This window comes from Rhinoraja longicauda, chromosome 12, assembly GCF_053455715.1.
Source record: "Rhinoraja longicauda isolate Sanriku21f chromosome 12, sRhiLon1.1, whole genome shotgun sequence".
In the NCBI taxonomy this organism is placed as follows: domain Eukaryota; kingdom Metazoa; phylum Chordata; class Chondrichthyes; order Rajiformes; family Arhynchobatidae; genus Rhinoraja; species Rhinoraja longicauda.
Genome location: NC_135964.1, coordinates 1,119,255 through 1,131,921, shown reverse-complemented (window position 1 = coordinate 1,131,921; position 12,667 = coordinate 1,119,255). Strand labels below are relative to the sequence as shown.

General features: G+C 45.5%; 1 protein-coding gene across 9 annotated transcripts in view; it reads left to right on the top strand.

Moving 5' to 3' along the window:
* dmd (dystrophin) overlaps window positions 1-12,667 on the top strand; it is a 1,595,363-nt gene that overhangs the window by 1,117,632 nt on the left and 465,064 nt on the right. For all 9 annotated transcript variants that reach the window (XM_078408877.1, XM_078408870.1, XM_078408878.1 and 6 more), the window contains one exon: window positions 10,517-10,681. In XM_078408877.1, coding sequence (XP_078265003.1) covers window positions 10,517-10,681 — 165 coding nt within the window. The remainder of the gene's footprint in view (window positions 1-10,516; window positions 10,682-12,667) is intronic.

The window sequence follows — 12,667 nt, the reverse complement described above, 5'->3', positions numbered from 1 at the left end:
GTGTTTTATTGTCATATGTCCTGAAACGGAACAATGAAATTCTTACGTGCGGCAGCACAACAGATACATCAACAGAGCACCCTGTAAAGGATACAGGATAGACACAAAAAGCTGGAGTAACTCAGCAGGACAGACAGCATCTCTGGAGAGAAGGAATGGGTGATGTTTCGGGTCATGACCCTTCTTCAGACTGATGTCAGGGGAGTGGGCAGGACAGAGATAAGTCAGAGTGAGGCCCAGCGCAAATTGGAGGAACAGCATCTCATATTTCGCTTTGGACAGTTTACACCCCAGCGGTATGAACATTGTCTTCTCTAACTTCAAGTAGCCCTTGCTTTCCCTCCCCTCCCCTTTCCCAGTTATCCCACCAGTTTTACCATCTTCAACTACATTCTATCTCTGTACGGCCCACTCCCCTGACATCAGTCTGAAGAAGGGTCTCGACCCGAAACGTCACCCATTCCTTCTCTCCAGAGATGCTGCTATTACTCCAGCTTATTGTGTCTACCTTCGATTTAAACCAGCATCTGCAGTTCTTTCCTACACAAGTATACAGGATATCTGTATTTAAGAATAAAATAATCAAATGCATGGTAAAAGATTTCCAACAACAGAAATTCTCCATACCTGAAGAAAGGTGTCAACCTGAAACATCACCTATTCCTTTTCTCCAGAGATGCTGCCTGTCCCGCTGAGTTACTCTGGCTTTTTGTGTCTATCTTTGGTTTAAACCAGCATCTGCAGTTGCTTCCTACACACTTCTCTATGCCAGCACTGGAATCAGCAAGACGAGAAGTGGAGTCTTCTGCTGGTCAGCAAAACAGTTTACAGGCGCTAAAGGGAGGCGTTATAAAAGAATCCCAGGCACAGTATTGCAAAGTTGAACTGTTACCAGATGAACGAAAGCCAGGCGGGTTATTCATTTAGCACCAGTGCCTGCCTGTTCACACTGCTATTACAGCACCGACTGTATCTGGAGGCGTGCCAGCCATCAAGGGCAGCTGCCCATTGCATGATCCGGCACCAGTGAAGCACGACACCTGCTGCAAGGATACCTGAAGCCAACCTTCCTGGGCAGTGACGGACGGCACTGATGTTAGTGGTCATGGTCAAGGCAGTGGCACAGTGGTGCAGCGGTAGACTTGCTGCCTTATAGCATTGGAGACCCGATTTCGATCCTGACTACGGGTGCTGTCTGTTCGGAGTTTGCACGTTCTCCCCGTGACCTGTGTAGGTTTTCTCCAGGATCTCTGATTTCTGCCCACACTCCAAAGACATCCAGGATCGCAGGCTAATTGGCTTGGTATAATTGTAAATTGTCCCGAGTGTGTGTTGGATAGTTTTAGTGTGCGGGGATCGCTGGTCGGCGTGGACTCGGTGGGCTGAAGGGCCTGTTTCCATGCTGTATCTCTAAACTAAACTAAACTAAAAGTTTGCCCATCACCTCTTCCATCCCAGCACAAGGAGCATCTTTCACATCACTGCTTTGTGGACAGATGAAACAAGCAGGTTACTGGCCTTTTACTCACCAAGTTCAGTTTCAATAATACGACACAACTTAGCGTGTGGCACAGTGGCGCAGCGGTAGAGTTGCTGCCTTACAGCGCCAGTGTCCCGAGTTTGATCCTGACTATGGGTGCTGTCGGAATGGAGTTTGCACGTTCTCCCTGTGACCGCGTGGGTTTTCTCCTGGTGCTCCGGTTTCCTCCCAAATTCCAAAGACGTGCTGGTTTGTAGATTAATTGGCTTCTGTAAATTGTACAGGATAGAATTAGATGTATAGGTTAGAACTAGAGTACAGATGATCATCGGTCAGCATGGACCAGGTAGACCAAAGGGCCTGTTTCCACACTGTATCTCTAAACTAAACTAAACTAAATAAACTCCATGTTGAATAGGTCTGACTGTTTGTTCCCTGATTTTTCTTGTTGCCTGAAATCTATTCTACCAAGTGATGACAAATTGAGAAAAATTAACTTGAGGAAGTATTTGGAGTTCACTGCTTAGCTGAAATCAAGGCGTGAATGCCATTTCGGTTTGGCATACCGTCTTGTTTCAGGTCATCCAGGTTGAAGTGAGCTGGGTGAATGGCCAGAGCTCACCATCGGCAGTGAAAGTATTGCACTTGTCATTTTCATTGCTTATTGGTGCTCGGAAGGTTTCTTGTGGCGTTTGAGCAGTAACTGGATCATGTGATCCAACGAGGCACTGTGTTTGAGTGATCCAACATATGTGACCATGCAGAGAAACAATGAGATTCCGAGGATAGACACAAAACGCCGGAGTAACTCAGCGGGACAGGCAGCATCTCTGGAGGGAAGGAATGGGTGACGTTTCAGGTTGAGATCCTTCTTCAGACTGAGAGTCAGGGGAGAGGGGTAAGGAGGGGTAAGGCGTGAAAACGACATAGCTGGAATCACGCAGTGAGAGATGGGGTTGCAGAACTCTCGTTGGGGAGAGGAGGAGAGGAGGAGAACTTCTTCAAAGTAGGCATACCTTGAAGAGATTTAGCAGTGGAGCGGACAAAATGTGTAGGAAGGAATTACACTGAAGATAGACACAAAACACTGGAATAATTCAGCGGGACAGGCAGTATCTCTGGTGAGGAAGAATGTGTGATGTTTCGGGTCGGGATCCTTCTTCAGACAGTCAGGGGCTGATTATCAATTATGTCTTCTCCCACTCGCTTTGCATTCCATCTTTTTCTGAACATGCTCATTCTGTTCCACACACTTTGTCATGGCCACACAGAGTCGCACTATATTCTGTGTATATGTGTATATACATATGTATATGCATAATATAGTCTGAAGAAAGGTCCCAACCCAAAATGTCACCCATACATTTTCTCAAGAGATGCTACCTGACCTGCTGAGTTCCTCCAGCATTTTGTGTCTATCTTTACTCTATTCACCTCCATTGCTAGACTAAGTAATCATGGATTCAACTCTGAACAATTTGTCAATGATGTACGCAGGTACAATATGAAAACAAGTGTGAGTTTGGGCCTCGAATTAAAATTTACCAAAGGCAAATATCCTCAGAACTTTTCTGCCTACCACATTTCAGGACCTGGACATCACTGGCAAATTGACATTTCCTGCTCATCCTGTGCTGTCCTTGAAAAGTTCTTTAACCATTTCTATTTTCACCTTGTGGTGTAAATACTCCTACTATATGGTGGTTGAGAAGTGTGAGGATTTCTACTCCCCAATCATGAAGGAATAGCTGTCGGCTTTCAGACCTTGATGGTGGGGAGCCCAGGCGGTGTGGTTCCCATGTACCCTGCTGCTCTTGGCTTTCCTGGTGCCACAAGTGTTTGGTCAGAGAGAGACTGTCAGAATAACTTCGGTAAGTAACAGAAGCTCTTATTAGGCAACTGAATCATCCTACCATAACCAGAGAGCAGTGCTGAACTACGATCTGCCTCTTTGGTGACTCTCGGACGATCCTTGATCGGACTTTGCTGACTTTACCTTGCACTAAACGTTATTCCTTTATCATGTAGATATCTGTGCACTGTAAATGGATCGATTATAATCATGCATTGTCTTTCTGCTGAAGTGAAATGGTAATTCAAAAGACCAATGGTGTGATTTTTTGGAATTATAATTGACGTTATCTGCATGCGTTCCAGTATTTCTTCATGACTTTAAACTGATGGCTAAAGGCAATTTGGGGACATACATTTAAATTAGAATTAAAAGTAGATGTAGAATGAAATCATCCTTCCCATCTGACGCAGACCTGAAGATTCATGGAGTGAAACCAGAGGTTGGAGTGAATGTGCAAATCTTGTTCTCAAGCAGTCTCTTGGGTTTGAAGAAGAGACCGTTTCACAGCAGGCCTGTAGTTTCTGAGGTGACTGATGAGACCAATGTCAAATCCACAGACTCTGCCACCAACAGCGGAAGGTATTTGGCAGGAAGGGAGGGTGAATTTTTTTTAAATCAAAAAATTCTTTATTCCAGAAATAAATATTTACAAAACATTTTCTTTTCAAAACTCCATCCGGCATTTCCGGAGGTTATACATTCAATACAGATACAGAATCACTTCCCTTATTTGGAGGGGCGTCTCCACCACACCCTGCCCCCATGTCCAGCAGCGGAAGGACCCTAGACTGTGGTCCTCCCCCACAGAGCCTTGGCGTTGGCTGCACCAAGCTTCAGTGCGTCCCTCAGCACGTACTCCTGCAGTCTGCAGCGGGCCAGTCGGCAACATTCCCCGATGGACAGCTCGCTCCGCTGGGAGGTCAACAAAGCTCGGGCAGACCAAAGAGCGTCTTTCACCGAGTAGATGACCTTCCAGCAGCACTCGATGTCAGTCTCCGAATGCGTCCCTGGGAACAGTCCGTAGATCACAGAGTCCTCTGTGACGGAGCTGCTCGGAATAAATCGTGACAGGGACCCCTGCAAAACTCTCCAGACTCTCTTGGCAAATCCACACTGTGAAGAGGTGGGCAACCGTCTCCTCTCCATAGCAGCCGTCCCGAGGGCAGCGTGCGCTGGTAGTGAGGTTCCGGCGGTGCAGGAATGATCTGACTGGGAGGGGAACCCTCACCGCCAGCCAAGCCAGGTCTTGGTGCTTGTTGGTGAGTTCTGGCGATGAGGCATTTTGCCAGACAAGCTGGGCAGACTGCTCTGGGAACCACGCCACAGGATCCATGGAGTATGGCTCAACGGTTCTTTATTGTCATGTGTGCACAGCAGAGTGAAATTATTTTGCTCAGTGTGAGGTGATATGTACCTCCTGTCATCTACAATGAGATTCTGTGCACTCCCAATGAACGGCTGGACGTTTCCTATGACAGATCAAGTACTGCTCCAATTTGAGCAGCTGGGATTTCCACAAGTCAGTGGACATATTGCATCTTGTCAAGGAGACATATTCTGCAGTGCTGCAGCAAGTAAGAATTTCATTGTTCTATCTGGGACATATGACGTCAATGAATCACTTTCCCTGTCCACCTGGTAATCTCTGCTGCGATGAAGCTTAAACTATCTATTTTGGGAGTCCAGTGTCAGGCCTGTGAATGACTAGGTGATATTGTCTGCAAACTTGTACATGGAGTTGGAGCAGAATGTGGCTGCACAGTCATGAGTGTACAGGAAGGGCTGAGAATGCATCCTTGCTGTTGAGATGTATTGTGTTGAGAATTATTGTGGAGGATGTTTTGTGACCTATTGTCACTGATTTTGGTCTTTGGGTCAGGACCCAGTGGCATAGGGATGTGCTGACTCCTAGATCGGAGATTGGAAATGAATTTGGTTAGGATTATGGCGTTGAAGGCAAGAGCTGGTGTCAATAACTAGGGGTCTGACATATGTATCCTGTTATCCAGATGTTCCAGAGATGAGTGTAGGGCCAGGCCATGAACCTGTTGAGACTATAGATAAAGTGTAATGCATCCAGGCTAGACACAAAGTGCTGGAGCAACTCAGAGGGTCATCTCTGGAGAAAAGGAACAAGTGACATTTCGGGTCGGAACCATTCTTCAGGCTGACTTGAAATGTCACTTGTTCCTGTACTCCAGAGATGCTGCCTGACCCGTTGATTGGCTCCAGCACCCTGTCTATCTTTGGAATAAACCAGCATTTGCCGTTCCTTCCTACACATGCATCAAGACTACCTGGGAGGATGGAGGTTATGTGTGCCCTGACCAATCTCTTGCAGTGCTTTGTAATGGTGGATGTCAGAGCCACTGGATGGTGGTCATTAAGGCACGCTAACTTATTTAAAATATATTAAACATTGAACAAACAAAAATGAGATAATTAATGTGTTAGGGAAAATATAAACAATGTGTAGGTTGATCGGAAACAAATCTACTTTGAGTTGTGGAGTCTTCAGCAGTGGTGAAGAGGAAACTGGGTAGGAGGGCTATGGTTCAGGGAAGGAGATAGACAACAGGGAGGACATGGGTGTCCACAAGTGAAGATACAGTGGGAGCTGTCTGCCCAGGAGGCTGTATTCAAAGTCAAGCTAATATCAAGCTTTAAGGTGAAGGGGAAAGGATTTAATAGGAATCTGAAGGGTAACTTTTTCACACAAAGGGTGGTGGGTGGAACAAGCTGCCAGAGCAGGTAGTTGAGGCAGGGACTATCCCAACAATTAAGAAACAGTTAGACAGGTACATGGACAGGACGGGTTTGGAGGGATATGGGCCAAATACTAGCAGGTGGGACCAGTGTAGCTGGGACTTGTTGGCCAGCGTGGGCGTTGGGCCGAATGGCCTGTTTCCATGCTGTATGACTATGACTCCATAACCAATTTACCAATATATAACTAAATATGGATTTGTATGAGAGCTGATGTCAAAATTCTAATTTTCTTTGCCTTACTTTTTCACGCCTCGCTGTAAACCCCTGGAGATAGCCTTGAGTTCCAGCTATGCTTGGAAGGTCTCAGATAAATAAACAAGGCCTTTTAATTCCTATATATTTTTTAATAAGGGTCGATTATTTGGAGGGCATTTTTGCAATGGGAATCATGTGTTTCTGTTGATCTTCCTCTTCTCTAACTTGATTGCAAATTTTGACATCTAAAATTTCAATGATATTCAAAGTTTTCCCTTGCGTATTCTGCAATTGGCATGATTGTGCACAAGGACTTGACAGCACTGTAAATTTACCTTCTCAATAGTAACAATTAATGTTAAGTGTTCCATATATATGTGAAACAATGACTCTATTTCATCCTCCGCACCTTGTCAGTGAGTGGCAAGTAATTTCATTCACATTTTTGTTAATGTACACAGTCTGAGTGCCACATCTCCAATCTGAATGACTACTGGATGTGTCTTGCGGATTATCGATTCTGTTTCTGCAGTTTGTCAGTTTTATGTTGCCCTGCTGGTGTCTCCATACAATGGAGAACCATCATTTTCACCCAACACATCTTTGTCTTGAGAGAAATGAGTCGGAACATCGACATGAGAGAGCAACGATTAGTCAAGAGTTGAGATGTTATATGTATCGGCAACGAAACAATAAAAGTCCTACTTGCTGCAGCTTAACAGGCCATCAGCACATTTGCACACAAGTATATATATATGCAATAATCAATAAAACATAAATGAAAAGTCAGTAATATTAGGTACCAAACTGCCATCTGAAGAAGGGTCTCGACCTGAAACGTCACCCATTCCTTCTCTTCAGAGATGCTGCCTGTCCCGCTGAGTTACTCCAGCTTTTTGTGTCTATCTTCAGCAAAATATTTACAGCAGGTGCATTAACAACATTTAAAAGACATTTTGACCGATTCACAGATAGGAAAGGTTCAGAAGAAAATGGGACAAAAATGGGCAAGTGGGAGTATCTGAGTGGCATATTGGCCAGCATGGACGCTTGGCCTGAGTCACAGTTTCCGTGCTGTGTGACTTTGTCTCAATGACTCTCTAAGATCAGGGTTGAGGTAGTGGTTGGGTGTTGTGAAGTGTTAAAGAGCCTGATGGTTGCTGGGAAGAAGCTATTCATGGAGATCAGTTTGCAGGCTCCTGTACCACCTTCTCAAAGTGAAATGAGAGCATGCCAGGGTAGTGTGGGTTTTTGTCGATATTGATATTAGCTGTCGTTTAGAGGCAGTGCCTCCGGTAGATCCCTTCAATGGTGGGGAGGTCAGTGCCAGTGATGAACTGAGTAATGGCTACCACTCTCTGCAGTCTCCTTCATTCCTGGGTGTTTTGGTTGCTGAATCAGACTGTGGTACAATCAGTCAATCTGCTCTCTACCTTACACCTGTAGAAGTTTGATTGAATGTGTAGCAACATACTGAATCTCCTCAATCATCTAAGTAAGTGGAGGTATCAACATCCTTTCTTTGTGATTGTGGCAATGTGCTTGGATTGGGACAGACCTTTAGACATATGCACTCCTCAGAATGCAGCTGTTGAATCTCTCCACTGCCATCCCATCGATGAAGATAGGTTCATAGATCACTAGCTTTACCTTCCTGAAGTCAACAACCAACTCCTAGGTCTTGCTTACGTTGAGTGTAAAGTTGTTCTTCCGGCATGATTCAATCAGGCGTTCACTCTCCCCCCACCGTACTCTGACTCATCGTTACCTGTTATTCCTCCAGCAGCAGTGGTACAAGGAACTCACGGGGATCGGGAAAATAAGGTGTTTTTTGGCAGTGATTCTCTGGTTCAAAGCCACTGAAGCTTGAAGCTTGAACGGCAAACTCCAGAAAAAAATGACAATGCGGTTATGACCATGTAATGGATTTCCATTGGATTGGGGGCATGTTAAATGTGTACACTGGAAAGAGGAGAGGTCCCTGATCCAAAACATCACTTATGCATGATCTCCAGAGATGCTGCCTGGCCCACTGAGTTACTCCAGCACTTTGTGTCCCTCTGTGTAAACTGACATCGGCAACTCCTTGCTTCCTCACTGGAAAAGAGTTGACGTATATTTGCTGGGACCTGCCCCTTGAGACAACAGACTGAGTCTCATGCCACAATGGTAGTCCCTGCAGGACTGATCTGGAGTAGACGCTGAGATATTTTACTTAATCTCCAACTTCCTTTAAAATATTTTATTTAAGTTTTAACAGAACCCATACGTTATACATTTTACATTCCTTAGTAAACAATAGTCACAATCGAAGTTATAGGTCAGTGACTATTGACTATTGAATCTCCAACTTCCTGACTCAGATAAGGATGGCCCCCTGCAGTGGAAGTTAACCAGAGTAAAACCTACGTGTCGGGTACATCGAACAATCCCTGTTCCAGGCGTACACTGGCCTTATCCCCAAACTCTACCTCCGCTACATTGACGACTGCATTGGTGCTACCTCTTGTACCCATGCAGAACTCACTGACTTCATACACTTCACAACTAATTTCCATCCTGCACTCAAGTTCACTTGGGCCATCTCCCTCCCGTTTCTCGATCTCACCGTCTCCATCACAGGAGACAGACTATTGACTGACATCTACTGCAAACCAACTGACTCCCACAGCTATCTAGACTACACTTCTTCCCACCCTGCTTCTTGTAAAGACTCTATCCCCTACTCCCAATTCCTCCGTCTACGCCGCATCTGCGCCCAGGATGAGGTGTTTCACACTCGGGCATCAGAGATGTCCTCATTCTTTAGGGAACAGGGGTTCCCCTCTTCCATTATAGATGAGGCTCTCACTAGGGTCTCCTCGATATCCCACAGCTCCGCTCTTGTTCCCCCTCCCCCCATTCGTAACAAGAACAGAATCCCCCTTGTCCTTACCTTCCACCCCATCAGCCGTCGAGTATAACATATAATTCTCCAACATTTTCGCCACCTCCAACGGGACCCCACCACTGGCCACACCTTCCCATCTCCTCCCCTTTCTGCTTTCCACAGAGACCGTTCCCTCCGTAACTCCCTGGTCCTCTCGTCCCTTCCTACCCAAACCACCTCCTCCCCAGGTACTTTCCCCTGCAACCGCAGGAGATGCAACACCTGTCCCTTTACCTCCCCCCTCGACTCCATCCAAGGACCCAAACAGTCTTTCCAGGTGATGCAGAGGTTCACCTGCACCTCCTCCAACCTCATCTATTGTATCCGCTGTTCCAGGTGTCAACGTCTCTACATTGGCGAGACCAAGCACAGGCTCGGCGATCGTTTCGCTCAACACCTCCACTCAGTCCGTCTTAACTTACCTGATCTCCCGGTGGCTCAGCACTTCAACTTCCCCCTCCCATTCCCAATCCTAATCTGACCTTTCTGTCCTGGGCCTCCTCCATTACACCCCAGCGGTATGAACATCAACTCCTTCAACTTCAAATAGCCCTTGCTTTCCCTCTCTATCCCCTCCCCCTTCCCAGTTCTCCCACCAGTCTTACTGTCTCCGACTACATTCTATCTTTGTCCCACCCACTCTCCTGACATCAGTCTGAAGAAGGGTATTGACCTGAAACGTCACACATCCCTTCTCTCCAAAAATGCTGCCTGTCCCGCTGAGTTAGTCCAGCATTTTGTGTCTACCTTTGATTTAGACCAGCATCTGCAGTTCTTTCTTATACATGAAACCTACGTGCACAAGGCTTCGACGTGAAAAAAGACTGTACATGCCGGAACGAGTTGTACATTTGAGTGGGAGTGCTGTGTTCTGTGTGTGGTAAATAAAGCAGTTCATAAATGTTAAGTCTCATCAGCATTCAGCCAGTTAAACATCACCAGTCTGTCAAATCTTGCTGCACCTCAGCAGCTGTTGCCATGGAAACAGTTATTTCTGAGGTCTCCTCCTGTGGTTTTAGATTTATTGTCTCCTGCAAATGGCTTATCACCAGGGATTAGGATGGCTGGATTTATCATTAATAAATTGTACTCAAACAGGCTGATCCCATTAATACAAGCTGGAACATGCATATAAATGAAATGAGGAAGAACTGATTATTTCAATGCTACATAAATTTTCAACAAAAAGTCCTGTGAGTTCTGAAACATAACTGCAAAGTAAATGTTCCATTAAACAAGAAGAGTGAAAGATGCTGCTTCATTTCTCCTGTGCTTTTATTTTTTTCAGGTCTCAAAAAATCTGCCTGATAAACAAAAAGAAATAGAAGAAGCTTTGAAGGACTTGGCACTATTTCAGCAGCAGCTGAACCCATTGAGTCTTTGGGCTTCTGCAACAAAATATCAGTTGGAATCCTACAAGCAAGTACCATTACCGGACATCTTTGATATTAAGGTAAAATATTTTTGCATGGTAATGTTTTGAAATGGTATAAATTTTGATTTCTCAGATCAAGGTATCAAGGGTCGAGACCCTTCTTCAGACTGATGTCAGGGGGGCGGGACAAAGGAAGGATATAGGTGGAGACAGGAAGATAGAGGGAGATCTGGGAAGGAGGAGGGGAAGAGAGGGACAGAGGAACTATCTAAAGTTGGAGAAGTCGATGTTCATACCACTGGGCTGCAAGCTGCCCAGGCGAAATATGAGGTGCTGTTCCTCCAATTTCCGGTGGGCCTCGCTATGGCACTGGAGGAGGTCCATGACAGAAAGGTCAGACTGGGAATGGCAGGGGGAGTTGAAGTGCTCGGCCACCGGGAGATCAGTTTGGTCAATGCGGACCGAGCGCAGGTGTTCAGCGAAGCGATCGACGAGCCTGCGCCTGGTTTCGCCGATGTAAATAAATTGACATCTAGAGCAGCGGATGCAATAGATGAGGTTGGAGGAGGTGCAGGTGAACCTTTGTCTGTTACCTGGAAAGACTGTTTGGGTCCTTGGATGGAGTTGAGGAGGGAGGTAAAGGGACAGCACGGTAGCGCAGCGGTAGAGTTGCTGCTTTACAGCGAATGCAGCGCCGGAGACTCAGGTTCGATCCTGACTACGGGTGCTGCACTGTAAGGAGTTTGTACGATCTCCCCGTGACCTGCGTGGGTTTTCTCCGAGATCTTCGGTTTCCTCCCACACTCCAAAGACGTACAGGTATGTAGGTTAATTGGCTGGGTAAATGTAAAAATTGTCCCTAGTGGGTGTAGGATAGTGTTAATGTACGGGGATCGCTGGGCGGCACTGACTTGGTGGGCCGAAAAGGCCTGTTTCCGGCTGTATATATATGATATGATATGATATGACAGGTGTTGCATCTCGTGTGGTTGCAGGGGAAAGTGCCCGGGGTTGGGGTGGTTTGGGTAGGAAGGGACGAGTGGACCAGGGACTTACGGAGGAAACGGTCTCTGCGGAACGCAGAGAGGGGAGGGGATGGGAAGATATGGCCAGTGGTGGGGTCCCGTTGTAGGTGACGGAAACATTCCAAGTTATGATTAGGTGAACAGTCAGAAAGACTTTACAAGCTTATAGCAGCCTGTGTACATTTTGGCTGCCTATTGTTCAGTTTTTTTTACTTTAATATCAGACCCTTTTAGCTTCACCAACTAAAGACACATCTCAACATGTGCATGGGCTCCAAGGTTTGTAATGAGGAACTATTCTACAAAATTTGCCGAAGAGAAAGGGGAAAGTGGAGAAGAACCATCTTTATGATTGGATGTTTTGAGTGCAGGGGTTAGTCGGGGTCACTGTCAAAGAAAGATTCTGTCAGCATTAGAAATAATGGAAGGTGTAGAAGCTAGTGGGAGAATGTGGGATAGTGAGTTTAATTTTGAAAAGATGCTTCAAAAACCAGCAAAAATACAACGTGCTGTAATCTTCCAGAGAATCCTGTGCTCAGTAATGCAAAGTGTAATGAGTGTGTTTCATCAACGATTCTTTGATGTTTTTATTTAGCTAAGAAAGGAATTTACAAGTTCTAAAAGCATTCACCTTATTGTTGATACTTGCAACATTTAAAATATGAAAGACTTGTAGAATACTGTGTGGTAGTTAACACATTGTTTCTACACAGACTTGCAGTTTTTACACTTGCATTATCACAGTTAGCTGCTCAGGAGTGATGCAGAATTACACAGGGCTTGCAGCATGCACAAATGTGTTTCCCTATTCTGAGGAAGGAAAATTCCCATCAAAATGTCCATTTCTTGCTCTGTTTTGAATATTGCTTTGTGGCGCATAAAGGGAACAGAGTTTAGGACCACTGCAACAAGGGAAGTTGAAAAGGGATATAGACAGATATAGACATGGGATATAGACAGATGATCGATATGGCAATATATAATATTGCTGTCTATTTGCCACCAAATGATTACTTTGTATTGACGAAAATGCCATGTT